Raw genomic sequence first — 13777 nt, 5'->3', positions numbered from 1 at the left:
CTACAGGCCTCCATTTTGTGCGGTGATGTCATCGCTGGAGGGGTGTCACAGTGCATGCTGGGTAATGTACAGGTAACTAACATACTAGGAGCCTTCATGCCCCTGGATGGAGGTTTGGAGGCAGGTAGCTGAACTGTGAAGGATGAGAAGGGGCCTTTGCCCCATCCCCACCCCTCCACGAGGCAGATTCACAATGAAGCAACATCCTAGTGGTTCCTTCCATGGCCAACTCTTTGTGCCCCTACACATCTAGCTGAGCCCCCTTCTCTGGCAACTTCTTTGCACCCCACTCAACAACATAACCTTCCCCAGCCACCTCTCCCTGCCTCATCATACTCTGGCCCCTTCTTAGTGCTGTCCCCTTTCCCCCAAATGCTCTTTAAGTTTCCCACTTTGCTCAGACATCCCCCATGGTTCCCAGGGTTTTCCTATTTTGCTGAACCATCTCTTGCTCACGGGCTAGTTTTGCATCTGTTTCCATGTCTGTCTGTCTGCTGCTTTCAGTCTGTCCATCGGTGGGATGTGCTTCTCTGTTGCAGTGTTACAGTTTTTTCAGATAGTCATAATGTGACTATCAGCTACTAGACAAAGTAATAATGGGGTGAGTGGTAGCAGGGCTGGAGGGAGCTCTCTGAGCAGCAAGGTCCCTAGGGTTTCTGAGATGCAGTGGGAGCAGTTTCTCTGGTTTTGTTAATGTCTTGGTGAGTCAGTTATCCAGGTGACAAACTTCCTCTCTCTGACCTGAGAGCAAAGTATCCCACTGCCCCATGGGTGATGGGGATGTCAGACTGTGACACACTCCCCACAGGGACTGCAGATTTAGCAATATAACCATGGGGGAGACAGGGCAGCAGAGGAAACACCCACAGGGAAGGAAGTACACTGCATTTAGACGGAATAGCTGATTTTCTGTTTGCTGGCCCTTCTGAAAAGTCAGAAAAAAAACTGTTTCAGGTTCAACAAACCATTTCATCTGGCTTTTGAGTTTTTTAAATGTTTGTCAATTTTTAAAAATAAAGTTAAAGTAAAGTTCAACACAAAGTCATTTAGAATTGAAACATCTAAATATTTCATTTTGAAAATGTCTAAATGAAACACAATTTAGACTAAGATCTTTAGGGCAGGGACCATCTCTTTGTTCTGTGTCTGTACAGCGCCTAGCACAACAGGATGATGGATCATGACTAGGGCCCCTAGGCACTGCAATAATACAAATACATCAAGCTTTTACTTATGTATTTACTTTTTTACCAAAAGCACTTGGTGACTTTGGCAAATTGATGAGATGTGTCAGGTGACCCAAATTTGCATTTTTCAGTAAAAAAAGGTTCAGCTGAAAATTTTTGCCCATTCTATGTGCATAACCCTAAATGGCCAGTAGGTAATTCTTCTTCTGCCCCATAGCTACCCCTGGGCCTAGTAACACTAGGTGCTGAAAATCCTCATCTTCAAACCACATGAGTTGAGGGCATTTTTCATCTCTCCAGAGGTGCTTAGCACCTTGCAAGATTGGTCCAGTGTCTTTGGCTCAATGGCAAATTCTGTCTCTCACCCTGGAGATGTTTTAGTCAGGCCTGCACTGAAACAACCAAATGTGCACCACAAATTCTCTGAGGCTCTCTTTACTCCTAGACTAGCAGCCTGTGCTGCCTAGTGTCACCCCCAGGGTCTCCTTAAATCCTAACCTGGATATAACCATCACAGAGGAGACTTCTGGCTGCACCACAGGAGTTTCTCATGAATGACAATATCTTATCTGAGGTGGAGGGAGGTGGTCAGGTTGAGGAGTAGACAGAACAAGTGAGGCCAGATGGTCCCTTCAGAAGCAGTGGCAGCTCCAAGGTCATTACTTTAACCCTGTCATTTAAAGAGAGGCCCAGGCCCTGAAGCCATTGAGAGCTATGCCCATCCCTCAGAATGTGTGTACATGAAGGTCTCTCCTTCCCCCATCTTTCATCACACGGCAAACTTAGTGTAGGAAACATTGTCCAGTTGGGAGTCATTCTTCTTACAGTACCTGATGAGTTCCCCAGCCTTGTCCTTGAGGAGTTCATTTTCCCTCAGTGTCTTCTCCCTTTTCTTTCTCTGCCCTCCACTCTCTGTACCCTGCAGCAGCAAGATGTGTAAATGTCAATCTCTGACCCTCGCTCCATGCTTTTGGTGTGTGTGTGTGTGGCATCTTGGGCTCGCAATAAAAGGAGATTGTGGCCAACCAACCCTGGGCTCTGTAAGGCTGTTATTGGCACGCTCACATCTTCACGCTACAGTCCTCTAAAAATGCTCATGATGCTAAGACAGTTCAGGACATTGTATAGTTTGTTGTCATTTTTGGGCGGGGTTGCATGGGGGAGGGGGAAGAGAGGAATGAAAGGAGGAGGAGGGAAAAAGAGCTTGTTCCACCCACAGGAGGGGACCTCTCACAGTGCTAGTCCCCAATTCCAATTCCCAAGTCCTTCGCCAACCCTGGTATGCGTCCTGTTCCCGACACTGCCCAGGAGAGAGAAAAAAATCAGTCACACAGGCTGTTGTGGCTCCCAGCCAAGTCACACTCACGCCAGGGAGAGCGGTCTCCTAGCCCAAACATGCTCAGCCAAGGAAGTGGTGACTCCTAGAGGTGATATGGCAGACAGGTCACTAGGCCACTTGAGATATTGGTCTGTTCTGATATAGAGACCTAGATATTGCTGTATTTGTGTATTTGTTTCTTATTTTGTGAGGCACCTAAATCGGGGCTGAGGATTCCACTAGTAGAATAAATTGCACTTTGTGGGGGAATAATCAGCCAGTGTCCAGGCTAACAATCAGATGAAATTTATTCCAAGTGAGGGATTCAGATAATGAGAGAGAGAGAGAATTACATTATACAACAACCACATGAGAGGCATTCAAGTGCACAGCAATGCAGAGATAATGAGGCAATGGACTGGCAATTCGGGCTGAGCTGCAAGGCACTGATACAGACAGGACTCAAACCCTGCTCTGAGCTCTCAGCCTGAAAACAATTTCCTGCAGCCAGGTCAGGAGAGTTGGAATATATAAAACTTACAGCTGTAGTGCCCCTAGCAGTTCCCACTGATCACCAAATACTGCCCACCTTGGTTAGATTGAGACAAAAACCTGACAAGCATTTACACTTCACAGGGTGAAACAAATTGAGTTGTTCTCAGCAGCGCACTTTCAGACTGCAGACCACTAGTGAGACAAGATTTCATTCACCCTTATCAGCCAGCCAGAGCTCTGCCACTGCCCATGACCCTGTATTAACATTTCACTCACCAAAATGTCACCACATCCCCATCCTGCCTGGAAAAATCTCTCTGTATGGTGAAAAATCAGTCTCAGTCTATCACAGAGCTCTACCTCAGTAGAACTAGAGTCCCCATTATTCTCCTGACAGAGGATTCCAGGGGAACATCACTGCTCTCCTCCCAGACCCTCTGGGGCCCTAGATGCCACGGCTCAGGCATGGATGTTACTGCTTCATTTGAATTTTAGTCACTTATTTTCTGGTTGTTTCATATTGCACCTGGATTTCTCACATCCTGGGTTTTGAAGCTGCAGGAACTGGTCCCAGCCATTTCTCTCCTGTAAGAAAAGCCAACATAAATTAAATCCTGATACTGGGGGTGGGTTGCAGGGTAAGGCTGCCCTTCCTCCTCATGGAATGGGTAATTGTGCTGGAATGGGAACGTAATTAATGGGATGCAAAGCTTTTCACATCTAGGCTACTGGACTCTGCTACCTGAGATGTACTGCCCAGCACCAAAGATAAGCTTGAATGTTAAGATCTGGGGGTTAAGGATGGGCTATGGAGCCTGTCATCAAGCCTGGCATCCCTTAACCAGTTTCCTCAAAGCGCTAGGTCAAAGAGAGATCATAAACTCATTTCCCATGACTGACACGCCACTCCCCAAACACTGCCAAATCTGAGGTTGAAATTCAGTTTCCCTTTTTCTGGCTCATCCAACAGGGGGTAATGCTGTTGTTTTTTTTACAGTCACCACAACCTATGCCAGTTCTCTTAATTAAAATTAAAGTTATTTTAGAACAAAAAAGAAAAAGAAATCACAAAACTATAAGCTAAGCAGAATACACATCCAACAGGACTGTCTGCTATGGAAATGGAACTAGAACCCCTCTCATTTTAGGATTAATGAAGTCCTGGTAGTAGTAGGTCTCCATTGTAATCCTGAATTTGTTCTCTTTCTCCTTGCTAAAATCCATAAACAAGTTTTAGGCTGATTTCCCTTTACTAGGGTAAGTCTAGGATTGAGGTATATTCTTCTGTCAGATTTGAAATGATTTGGACAGGTGGTTCCTCAGCTATTACACCCAACAAATACAGGGTCTCACCTGAGCTCAATTTTTTTTGCCACTTTATACCAAAAATAAACTTTACTTGAGTTATCTAGTTGCAATTTCCTGTCCAGCACCTACAATTAATTTTCAAAATTCCACCTTAATCAGCTACAGTAGCGTGAGAATGGCACCTCGGAGATGCCGACAGTCTTAAAACAGGACATCAGGTGACTGGGAAGGCTTCAATTTTTTATTTTTTATTTTTTTTTATTTTTTTTTAAAAGTCTGGATCTTTAGCTGGGGATTTAGTCCATAGTGTGTAGCTGCACCATTCCCCAGCTGAGCATCTGGTCATCAGTCTCCAGACATTCTGCCAGCAGAGGCAGAGCTCAACATGTAACCTCATCACTGGGGAGGGGGCTGGCATGGGGAAAAGGAATATTGCCACCAAAGCTGTGTTAATCAGACAAGCATACCTTCTTTTACAGTGGTAACTAAGGAGGATGTTACACAACTTCTACTAATGTTAAACATTGTAAAATTAGCTGATCTGATTGATTTGCAACCAAGAGTTTTAGAAGACCTTATCAAGGCGCTCTTTGGTCCACTGATGTTAATTTTTAAGAACCCTAGGAAAACTAGAAAAGGACAGAAGTGGAAGAAAGCCACTGTCAGGCCAATCCTTAAAAAGGGTAAATAGGATGATTTGGATAATTAAGGGCTAGTCAGTCTAACATAAAGCCCAGGCTAAAATAACGGAGAGTCCGGTCAAACAAATTTTATATAATTCTTGAAAAGATTTCAAGTCTGGTAGATAAAGGTAACTCTGTGGAGATGTGGATTTAAGTAAGACATTTGAATTAATACCACCTGATTTTCTGATTCAACCATGAGTGCTACTCAAAATCAATATGGCTCAATGGGTTAAAAGCTGGGTAACTGTCAGGTTTCAACATGTAGCTACTAACTGAGACTTAAGTACTTGGGGTGCCTTCACTGGGATCCTTCAGGGATCAGTTCTTGGTATAATGATATTCACTATTATCATCAATGATCTGGAAGAAAATGTAAAATAATTGATAACCTGCAGATGATACAAAGATATAGCTCTCCCTTCCTCTGGCCCAAGAGGAAAAGAGATTCTGATTCTTTGAGTATGTCTACACTGCAATTAGACACCTATGGCTGACCTGTGCCACCTGACTAGGGCTCAGGCTGCAGGGCTGTTTAATTGTGGTGCAGACATTCGGGCTTAGGCTACAGCCCGAGGTCTGGAACCTCCCCCTTTGCAGGTTCCTAGAGCCTGGGCTCCAGTCTGAGCCCGAGTGTCTACACTGTAGTTAAACAGCCCCTTAGCCTGAGCCAGCTGGCACATGCCAGCCATGGGCTTTTAATTGCAGTGTAGACATACCCCCAGAGTGTTAATTTGTCTGTCACATTACATATCCCATTAGAGCAGATGGATAATTACCAGGGAGAGAAAATAGAGGGAAACGTTACAAGAAACACTCACCTATAACATTGCCCAGGAGCTCTAAACGATCAGAGCCAAAGAAGAGGTGAGATTCACCATTAACATGGGCCACAAGTGCTGGCATTCCAAACGCCTAATGCCCCCATGGAGACAAAACAGGGAGAATCACAAAGAGACGAATAAGCACAAGACCAGTTCTAAGAAAAAGTTCTACAAAGAACTGTATCACCTTTCCTCCTCCCTCACGCTCTCACTTTCTTTTTCCCTTTCCCTTCCTTTCTTCTTTCTCTATCTCAAATCTGGGTCCCATGTACCAAGCCTGGATTCTGCAAAACTCTTATGGCCCTGTCATCCCATGGGACTGAGAGAAAAGGAATCAGAATCAAACCACGGCTTCAGGCATGGTAGTGGAGAGCAGTGACCCCAGGCACTAGCTCTGGTCTCTGGCATGCCAGTCTCTTGACACCTCCCTTCGAATGGGCCAGGAATCAGACCTGGGTTTCCCAAAAGATAGTTTCCTGCACTAATACTGAGGGTATTGAGCTGGCTTGCAAGATGTGTGCTTAAAATACAAAAAAGTCTGAGAGAAATGGGATCCTTGTGTATTCTGATCTACCCTTTCATCCTGCCTTGACCCACAATATCACTGCTGGGAAAGGAACACACAGATCTAACCCCATGTGGCAATGGGAGCTTCTCACCCCATATTTCAGTGCCTCCTCTGTTGTCGCCTTCAGGCGATTCTTCACCTCAGGGGTTGAGGTCATTGCCAGTAGCTTTTGGGCCAGCGCTGAGGGTAACCCAGCCTCTCCTGCAGCCTGAGGAGGCAGACAGATGGAAAATAAGAACAGCCACTGTTTTCATGATAGTTACATAATAAATTACATGCATCTTCATTGCTTGAAGATCTGTTGTCACACAATTATTCCTCCTAGAATATTTCTCTGGCAGGACGTCTGGCCTACTTTCTCCCACTGCCTGGTTACATCACCTATTCTGAGTGACTTTTGAATATGAAGATGAAGGGATATCACCTCCCAGGCTCAAAATATGCAGCTCTTGTTAGGTGGGCTTTCAATTAGCTAGCAAAAGGGGGAAAGGGAGTTTATGCTTAGTTCAAGTTAAGTACTTTCAACATACGAACTAAGACGGATGAAGTGCTGTAGTGGAAAAGAAGATGAAGATGAGTATTAATGTATTAAAAGTGTCAAAACAGTATTGGAAGGAACCTGCCAAACACAGCAAGAGAGGAACGAGGAGTGACACTGCATGACAGAGACCAAACTCAGTAAGCCTAACTGGAAGTTGGTGGGTGATCTTCAGAACTGGAATGTTGGTACAGAAGAGCAACGCATGTGCTACTTCATTGGAGACAAAAAGAGGATCCTCATCCCTTGTTCTAGCAGTGAACTTCTCAAACTTCAAATCTGCCATGGTGTGATGCCAACAATCAAAACGTGAGACACAGGGCCCAAAAGTGGGACACCCATATCTTACTGGGTCACAACATAATGTACAGATTATAAAGATCTTTACTATAAAATCTCCCTGTGTCAATGAAAGAACCCCATTTAAAGAAAAAAGAAAAAAAAACTTGAACAAATTCTCTCACATGTAACCATAAAGTCCACAAAATGGACCATCAGCAGGGTTGAACCTGGATATTCAGGCCTTGTCTATACAAATAAGCTGCACCAGTTGAATGTAAAGTGGTTTGCAACTCCCTGCTCTGGGGACACTTATTTCATTCTGAGGGTTGCTTATTTCCGTTTAGCTTAAACCTGTTCCCATCAATTAATGCTAACCTGAAAAAAACTGCTCCCAACATCGCCAAAGTGCCAGCGTAAACATCTTGCTTGCTTTTATCGCTGTCATTGGCCTCTGGAGGTGTCCCACAATGCCTGAAGTAACCGCTCACATTGTTTTGAGCTCAGTAGCGCTGCGGGCATGCACCCCTCCCCTTTCAAAGCTCCGTTCTGACAATCAGCACGCTGTGTTGCTCCGCTCCGGGGAAACAAAAGAGCAAATCATTAACATGGAAGGCTCCTGCTGTCTCCCACACTAAACACAGAGGCAGGCAGGTTTGGGTGTGTGTCTGTCTGTCCCAGAGCCAGGGAGGGAGGGAGGCAGGGGCTGATGTTGGGTTTCCCTCAGGACTGATTGTTTCTGCTGGCTGTCTGAATTTACGAGACAGCATGAGAAGACACACACACACACATACACACCTTCCCTCGCTACCCTCCACACTTCAGTTGAAAAGTGACTGGCAATCTATTAGGATGCCCGTGGAACAATGGGATTGAGAAACCTGCATCATGTGAGGCACTGCAAACCCTTCCCAAAGCACCCAGCCAGTTGCAGAGTGGGATAGCTACCCACAGTGCACTGCTCTCTTGTAATAGTAATAGCAAGAGCTGCTAGTTTGGATGCACTCCAGTGACACAAGGAGCAGAGTGTGGACATGCAACAGTGGTTTAATTAAAGCGCTTTAATAGCTGTTCCTCTGAAACCTATCTCTGCATTATAGCCAGAGATCTAACAAACAGAAGAGGCAGGATGCAGAGAGTGGAACTGCGGAAAAGAAGAACTGACACTATTTCAAAGCAACTTCAAAGAAAGGCATACCAAGAAATTGGGGTTTGAGAATGGAGCCCAGCTACACCACCAGCACTGTCCCCTCCACAATCTACCTTCTGAATCAAATTTTAATTCAAGTTAAAAGCCTTTTATAGAAGCAAACCCACTCCCTTCCCTGAGCTCCCTCTTGAACATTGCTCCTGGCTTTATTACTGTTTATTAATTATATTTTAATTGTGTATCCACTGCCTATTCCGGGGCATCCTGCTAGGGAAGGCACCGGTACCTAAATATCCACCCTAGGCCTGGCAATAAAATGCACCAAAGTTACTTGGGAAATTACCCTCACATTTCCACAGATCTAAGGGATTGGAGTCACTGACATGGGAGTCACATTTTCCCGAAGAGAATTTCCTGATAACTCCAAATGATCCCTTAAAAAATCCACAGCCAGTGAAAATTATTTAAGTTGTCTCCATAGACGGTAACCCTAAGACCCACATCCAATAAATCACAACAAATGAATGTAGAAGCAGTAGTGACAGGGAGAAACTTACTGCCAATATACTCTCTGGTTGGGTGATATCTTCATCCTGGTGAGAGGAGGAGGAGTAAATCAAATGGTTAAATGTTTATGAACAAGATGCTGAATCTACAAAGAGTTTCTCACAGTGACCCTGTCTTCCTGCAGGGATGGAGTCAGAAAAGCTCAGCTGAGGACAGGGATCCTATTGGAGAATTTCCCACAGGAAAGAGTAAAAGATCCCATTCACCCAAACTGGAACTGGATTATGTGGACTCTGGAATTAACTATTGGTGCAGCAACAGAAACTGAAATTGACTTGAAATGTAGTGCTTTCCTTGGATTGGACCCTGAACCACAGATTTCAACGCTCCTGCTGACACTACATGGTTGACTGAGGGCAGAGGAGGGTCAGGAAGATGGGGAAAGGAGCTGGATTGGGGATTTGTAGAAGTACTCACCCGGGACCAGATGCGCATCCAGAGCTCTCTGGACACAGGCTCCAGGAACTGTGGCTGTGTCATATCCACGGCTGTGATAAAGCGCATGGCAGAAAGGCTGCCTGGGATTGATGTGAAAGACAGAAAGACACATTGAGGAAGCATAGGAACGGCATCAACCAATGAAGTCTGCCACTGCCCTGGGAATGTCCCCAAGGAGCAAAAAGGCCATTAATGAAACTCTTGCCAATGTTCATAAGAAGCCTACTTCTGTATGGGATTTCCTTGGGACTGTCCCAAGGAGTTAGCCACTCAAGTCTGCAGCAGGGTCTGAACAGGGAGAGGGTGCTCTAGGAAAGGGACTTAGTTGGGATTCATCTATGGGAATAGCTTGCTGAACACGGTCTGCACTGGTCTCAGATGGAGAGTGGACTCAAAGTTTGTTATGGCCAAAAACATCATGGGCCAAACTTTCAAGAGTTACTTCTAGGTCTGGGACCTCAAATTGGAAGTCCAACTAGAGACAAATAGGACCTGATATTCAGAGGTGCTCAACATCCTCAATTCCACTGATTTTAACCAGAACTGTGGGTACTCAGCTTCTCTGCACGTTAGGCACTAGCTCACTAATGGCACAGGGCAGATTTCAAGTTAAGTGCTAAGAAGTAGCAGTATTAATATCTTGAGCACTAGCTATATTCGTGGATGTCCAATGTACAGTGGCACCAGTCCTTGGGGTCTTAACCCTCTCTATTAGAACAGGTCAAACTATTCGTTGCCAGTAATACTTGTTTTGAATTCAGCCCCATTTCTGTTGGGTGACTCATTCAAAAGTCTATCCTGATTCCCACTGATCTATTCATTATTTCTAAATAATCAATAAACTTGATGAAGAATTTTCAGCCTATGGAGAGTTGTTCTAAACCGTTCACTTCAGTCAGTTGCAATTTGTTTCTGGTTGCGTGTGGCTGGTCACCTAAGTCACGTGGAATTGGTTCTGCACTCTGCTTTGATGATGGAAACTTTTTTGAAGCAGTAGTATAATAAATAACCAGGGTGAATTTAAAAAAATCAATTTTTTTAAAAAAGTTATTAAATCAGATTTTTTTGATAAAATGCTTTTTGAGGAAAAAACCCATCTAAAGACTGTTTTAATTAAGAAACAATATAACTCAAAGATATCTCATCATGGAATAGGGATTATAAATTCTAATTCTATAGTATGAGACAATATATTCATGTAATGTTTAAGAAAAGGTTTGTAAATGAGTTCCATAGTTCATGGATTAGGGACCCAATCTCATGGGGTTCCAGGGGCTTCTGTATAGATTATTTACGTTAATCTTTCTATCTACCCTCTGTGACTCAGTGCTCAGTCTAGATGATACCATCAGAGATGCTGAGTTTTGCAGTTCTCAAACTGTGGATTTGTGTCTCCAGAGATGTTAACAGCAAAAATGTTTTTAAATAAATAAAATATAGAGGGGAGAAATAACAGACCTCAACCCTACTGTCCCCCTGCAAATTTCAACAGCAACAATGGAATCTGCTGTCTTCCTAGTCAGATGTCAATTGGTATTGGAAAGATGATCTCATGGATTAGGACTCAGGACATCTGTGCTCAATTTCTTGCTTTGCCACAGACTTCCTGTTGACCTGTATTTGCTGTAATTTTCCATTGCTAAAATCAGGATAACGTTTTCCTGCCTCAGGGGTGTTGTTAAAGTAAATCCATAACTAAATGGGAGCTGCTCTAATACTATGGTAGTGTGGGGGTCATAAAACTATCTAGCTAGCTAACAGATATTGCCAATCCCAATTATTATCAAAGTGGTCCCTAAACTATGCAGTAGAAAATTTTATAATTCAGAAAGCATTCTGGTTCTCCACTTCTTATTTGTAGCAAAGAATTATCTCAAGACATAACGGTAACTTGGTAGTTGCACCACAAGCTGTGTGTGCACAGAATTAAATGTAGTTAAAGTAAAGGAAGAAACACCCTCTTTTGCTGATGAGTGTGGTTTAACAAAATAGATTATGTGGAATAACAATTAATGAGGATGTTACATTTTCAGCAAAATGTATTAAGAAACAAGACACAGAAAATTCAATTAGAAATGTCTGAGAAAGTGTGATAATTCAATTACGAGTCTGAGAAAGTGTGAACAGGGCCAGTCCCCTGCTGAGTGTGATGCAATGAGGAGAAAAATTAAACCACTACCTACAGTCTGCTCTCATGAACTGCTGTAAATTAAGATTTAATTCTTCTGTTGTTTTTGCTTTAAATAATTACTCTTTACATACAGCAGTATAAATGAGAGCCAAAGTGTAGGAACAGGCAAAAGTGTAGTGTAGTAATAGGCCGAAGACTCCTAGAGCATCATAAATAAGTTGAAGAACAGGGGGAGGATTATACTTCTGAAAAAAAGAATAGAGTGAACAAGGAAGCCAAGAAAGTGCCCAAGAACACGAGGTTTGAAGCAAAGCCTGTACTGGAAATGAAGAGGCAAGATGGAGGGAGAGGGGACAACCAAACCTGAATACTCAGGCTCGACTATACAAAGGGCCTCTGGGAGTTAGAGGCCCAGCTAGCATTGAAATTCAGTCAATTCAGCTTGTAAAAAACAAAGGAAACAAGTAGCATGAGTTAATGCATTGGCATTGAAATGGGGTCTAAGAGAAATAAGAAATGTTTACAACTATATTTAGGTTGGAGAAAAATTGTACAGAGCTGGTAGGCTTCTTAATAAAGGGGGATGGGGATGAAATAATGGTGACTGAAGAATCTCTGAGATTTTTTTTAAATGTAACTTTCACTGATTGTAAAAAATCACCATTATGTGATTGCTGGATGATGAAAACAACTGTTACGTTTCTTGTCTAGTAACAGCAAAGCAAGTATTTCTCAGTCTAGATGGCTTTGATTGCATATTAAGGAAAAACAAAAAGCAAACAAATGGTTGAACAAGCACACATAGTGCTTTTCATACTCTACAACAATCTGAAAAGAATGCAACAAGAAGAGACAACTCTTCCACCTTTAAAAGGGCAATTCACAGAAAAATTTCTACTCAGTTACACTCACCACACAGATTCCAATGAAGCATGCGTATTATAGAGCAAAAGGAAGAGCGCGAAAGAAGGAGAGTTTGGGATGTAGGCTAACACATAAATACTCGCTATGCTGAGCCTGACTTCTGCCTCTCTTGTACAAATTAGAAAAGACAGAATGAAAGGCTTTAAAAAAAGACAATGAAGTCACAGCAAATACAATTGTTTCACTAATTTCAGATATCAGATAGACTTGTCTCAAATGACTCACTCACTAACTAATTAGTTTTCATAGCTAGTCTATTGAATTAATTATTATTTCACAAAAGTAAGAGCTATTTGGTATAATATCAGTCCAATTAGATCTGAGCATAATGCTTAGCTTTCAAACAGAAAGAGGAGAAAATGTGTGTATAAGGAAGCTAACACATTGGATGCATTTGTAACAGAACATGGCCTTTCATATTCTCTTTAAACAATCCCATTTATTGCTATTTCCTATTTACATAGCGTGGACAGCAGCCTCGGTGCTATACAATGCACAAAAATAAAGATCGTCCCAGTCTCACCTGGTTACCCAATAAAAGGAAAAGAAAAGGGGATTAGGCCCTGTACCATGTAGCTGAGCTGGACACTGAGCAGGCAAAACAAGGCATGAAGCAGATGTCAAGCAGCTCCATGGAAGCTGCTGAATCCAATCTTACACAGTTCTTACTGTTTCCTTGTGCTTCCCTTGTCTGTATCTGTTTACTCTTATTTTATACTGAGAATATAAACTTCTCGGAGCAGGGACTGTCTTTTTGCTGTGTTCTGTATAGTGCTTGCCGCAATGGACTATGACTGGGGTCAGTAGGTGATACTGCAGTATAAATAATATGGCTGGCAATGATTAAAAAATTAATCACAATTAATCATGCAATTAAAAATATTAATCGCACTGTTAAACCATAATAAAATACCATTAATTTAAATATATTTTGATGTTTTGTACATTTTCAAGTATATTTATTTCAGTTACAACACAATACAAAGTGGACAGTGCTCACTTTATATTTATTTTTATTACAAATATATACACTGTAAAAAAGAAACAAAAGAAATAATATTTTTCAATTCACCATATACAAGTACTGTAGTACAATCACTTTATCATGGAAGTTTTCAGTGTAACAGTGTACTTGCATCTGCTCATCATGCTGCTTTAGTGATCATTGAGCAGAAGTAAGAACTGGAGTCTGATCAGTTCTATCCTTAAACAGTGGAGTGGGAGACTCAAATAATATAAAACTATTTTAAACAAAGGCTTCACTGTTGCACCACTTTTAACTTCTTCCTTGATTTGGCAGCACTACCCCGTTTAGTAAGTGAGGTTCAAGGCTCAGTTGGTGCATGCTAAGTACAGTTTTGCTGCCA

The 13777-nt window shown here is 42.6% G+C and overlaps 1 protein-coding gene across 1 annotated transcript; it reads right to left on the bottom strand.

Annotated features, from left to right (window-relative positions):
- Positions 1-2788: 2788 nt before the first annotated feature.
- LOC142069316 (glutathione S-transferase kappa 1-like) lies at positions 2789-9935 on the bottom strand. Its single transcript, XM_075120020.1, has 5 exons — positions 9335-9935; positions 8908-8943; positions 6475-6591; positions 5813-5906; positions 2789-3585 (listed from the first exon to the last, which is right to left on the bottom strand). Exons 1-5 carry the CDS (start codon positions 9476-9478, stop codon positions 3536-3538), a joined length of 441 nt encoding a protein of 146 aa, XP_074976121.1. The 5' UTR covers positions 9479-9935; the 3' UTR covers positions 2789-3535.
- Positions 9936-13777: the final 3842 nt, after the last annotated feature.

Source organism: Caretta caretta, chromosome 1, assembly GCF_965140235.1.
Source record: "Caretta caretta isolate rCarCar2 chromosome 1, rCarCar1.hap1, whole genome shotgun sequence".
In the NCBI taxonomy this organism is placed as follows: Eukaryota; Metazoa; Chordata; order Testudines; family Cheloniidae; genus Caretta; species Caretta caretta.
This window is presented reverse-complemented; position numbering and strand designations above follow the sequence as displayed.